This window comes from Gavialis gangeticus, unplaced genomic scaffold (assembly GCF_001723915.1).
Source record: "Gavialis gangeticus isolate Ggan-Ray unplaced genomic scaffold, GavGan_comp1, whole genome shotgun sequence".
Classification (NCBI taxonomy): domain Eukaryota; kingdom Metazoa; phylum Chordata; order Crocodylia; family Gavialidae; genus Gavialis; species Gavialis gangeticus.
Window position 1 is genome coordinate 1885085 of NW_017728981.1, and position 3015 is coordinate 1888099.

General features: G+C 61.1%; 1 protein-coding gene across 1 annotated transcript in view; it reads left to right on the top strand.

Moving 5' to 3' along the window:
* ATP5B (ATP synthase, H+ transporting, mitochondrial F1 complex, beta polypeptide) overlaps nucleotides 1-3015 on the top strand; it is a 4098-nt gene that overhangs the window by 340 nt on the left and 743 nt on the right. The window contains exons 2-8 of the mRNA XM_019511643.1: nucleotides 275-457; nucleotides 1028-1202; nucleotides 1501-1622; nucleotides 1919-2103; nucleotides 2216-2374; nucleotides 2475-2597; nucleotides 2688-2900. Of these exons, the coding sequence (XP_019367188.1) occupies nucleotides 275-457; nucleotides 1028-1202; nucleotides 1501-1622; nucleotides 1919-2103; nucleotides 2216-2374; nucleotides 2475-2597; nucleotides 2688-2900 (1160 nt within the window). The remainder of the gene's footprint in view (nucleotides 1-274; nucleotides 458-1027; nucleotides 1203-1500; nucleotides 1623-1918; nucleotides 2104-2215; nucleotides 2375-2474; nucleotides 2598-2687; nucleotides 2901-3015) is intronic.

Sequence of the window (3015 nt, forward strand, 5' to 3'; positions counted from 1 at the left end):
GGGCGGGCTGGGGGTGACAGGCCTGGGGGGGTCGTGGGTGCGGGGCACAGGTTGGAAGGGGGGCTGACATGATGGGGGACCAGGCTGGACAGGGGGGTTGTGAGTAGTCTGGGGCAGCTGGAAGGGGTACCCCCCCGAGGTTGCAAGTCCTTCCCATGGGGGGGAGGGTCCTGATCCCCCCCAGGTATATAGGGATGGGGGCAGGCCAGCCCCTGCAACTGACCTTAACTGACCTCCTCTCTTATCCCCCATCCCCTTTAATCGCTTCATCCAGGGCGTGACTATGTAACGCAGACAGCCCCAGCAGCCAAGCCTGGGGCCAGCACAGGCCGCATCGTGGCCGTCATCGGCGCTGTGGTGGATGTGCAGTTTGATGAAGCGCTGCCTCCCATCCTCAATGCCCTGGAGGTGCAGGGCAGGGACACCCGGCTGGTGCTGGAGGTGGCGCAGCACCTGGGTGAGCACGCGTGGGCCCTGTGCACGTCCTGTTCCCCACCCCTAGTCTGTGTGTGCATATCCCCTAGAGTCATGCAGCATCTGTATCTGTGTGATCTGGGGTCTGCGCGCATGTGTGGCCTGGGGCCTGTGTCCCCCGTGGGGCAGGGAGGCAGCTCCTTCTAGGATGATGGATCATTGTGACTTTCGTTCTTCTGAGCTCGCTGAAGCCACCTCAGTGATCTGAGAAGGAGGCTTAAAATGGCTGCTAGCCCCAGGCGGTGGGGAGGGGGGGGCCTTGCTTGGTCCTGGCTTGGGGAGGTGCACTGGTGCTGTGCACAGGAATCTTCTTCCCGACTTGCTGTGTAAGCCCTTTGCTATTCTTGTACTAAGCCTGATGCCGCATGCTTTGCTTCAGCTGGGGAGACTGAGGCCTGATGAGGCCACATGACCTGCCGACAGTCGCATGAGGAGTCTGGGTTCAAACTGGGGGTCTCAAGTTGATGCCCGTTTTCAGCTGGACTGCCCTATGGGGGGGGGGGGGACATGGTGCTGACCCCTATGTCCTGACCCCTTGCTGCCTCCCTGCCAGGTGAAAACACAGTTCGCACCATTGCTATGGATGGTACTGAGGGGCTGGTGAGGGGCCAGAAGGTGCTGGACTCAGGCACCCCCATCCGGATCCCTGTGGGCCCTGAGACCCTAGGTAGGATCATGAATGTCATCGGAGAGCCTATCGACGAGAGAGGCCCCATCACCACCAAGCAGTGAGTGTGGCCTGGCTCCGGGCCAGGACTTGTGGCCTGTGGTGCATGCGGTGGGCTCGGGGCAGCCCAGGGGCTCATCATGCAGCAGCCCAGAGGCTTTCTCCTAATGCCTTGCTTTTAACAGCAGCTTGGAAGAGCTGGGTGGGGGCCCAGAGGTGGGTGTCCAATATTTGGTGGGGGGGGGGGGGTTGAAGGGTTGCTGCTCCTCTGAGCCCTGCGGGGGGCACTGACCCTTGGAGCACCACTGGGCACCACTCACCCTGGCTGTGGACTTGCTCCCTGCTCCCCCACATCACAGGTCTGCTGCCATCCATGCTGAAGCCCCTGAATTTGTGGAGATGAGCGTGGAGCAGGAGATCCTGGTCACAGGCATCAAGGTTGTGGACCTGCTGGCCCCATATGCCAAGGGGGGTAAAATTGGTACGTTCAGATGCCTGGAGCAGGGCAGCGTGGTGGTGGAAGGAGAGTGGGGAAGCTTTTGTAGGGCTGGGCCTGGCTCCAGCAATAGGGTTCTGTGGGGTTTGACCCCAGGCTCTGGCTTCAGACCTGGGGGAACATCCTGCCAGATTCCTCCCCTGATGAGCATCCTTCTGACTTTCGTTCTTCTGAGTCTGCTGAAGTGGCTGTTGAAAAACTGAGGAGGAAAAGAGGCTGGGGCGGGTGGAGGTGTTGAAGGGGCAACATCAAGCTGACGCGGAGCTCCTGCTGCCCTCCAGGCTTGTTTGGTGGTGCTGGGGTGGGCAAGACTGTGCTCATCATGGAGCTGATCAACAACGTGGCCAAGGCACACGGAGGCTACTCAGTATTTGCTGGCGTCGGGGAGCGGACCCGCGAGGGCAACGACCTCTACCACGAGATGATTGAGTCCGGCGTCATCAACCTCAAAGACACCACCTCCAAGGTGAGCATCCGTGTTTGCCTTGCGGGTAGTGCCATCCTCCCTGTCTACACAGCCTCAGGTGCCAGCCCTGTGCTGGGGGCTTGGTCTCGCCACCTCCCCCTGTGCCCTGCAGGTTGCGCTGGTCTACGGCCAGATGAACGAGCCCCCAGGTGCCCGCGCCAGAGTGGCTTTGACCGGCTTGACTGTGGCTGAGTACTTCCGGGACCAGGAGGGCCAAGATGTGCTGCTCTTCATTGACAACATCTTCCGCTTCACACAGGCTGGCTCTGAGGTAGGGGACAGGGTCTCAGGCTGCTGGTCCTGCTGCCACCATCTGCCTGGGGGCTGAGCAGGCACCAAGGCACGAGTTGCCCACCTTTCTCACTTTGCAGGTGTCTGCGCTGCTGGGCAGGATCCCCTCTGCTGTGGGCTATCAGCCCACCCTGGCCACTGACATGGGCACAATGCAAGAGAGAATCACCACCACCCGCAAGGGCTCCATCACCTCTGTGCAGGTAATGGGCTCTCAGCCAGGCTCTGGGTGGCACCTGTCCTGGGGGGGTGGGCTGCCCACACTCAGCCATGTACCTCCTTCTGTTGCCCAGGCGATCTACGTGCCAGCTGATGATCTGACTGACCCCGCGCCTGCCACCACCTTTGCCCACTTGGATGCCACAACCGTGTTGTCTCGTGCCATCGCAGAGCTGGGCATCTACCCGGCTGTGGACCCACTGGACTCCACATCCCGCATCATGGACCCCAACATCGTGGGGCACGAACACTATGATGTGGCTCGTGGTGTGCAAAAGATTCTCCAGGTAGGTGAGGGGCCCTGGACTCTGAGCATCCCTGGGCTGTAGGGTGCCCTCTTTCATCCTGCCCCCATAGCTACTGATGGGGTAGCCTATGGGCAGGGGGCATAGCATTCCCCCC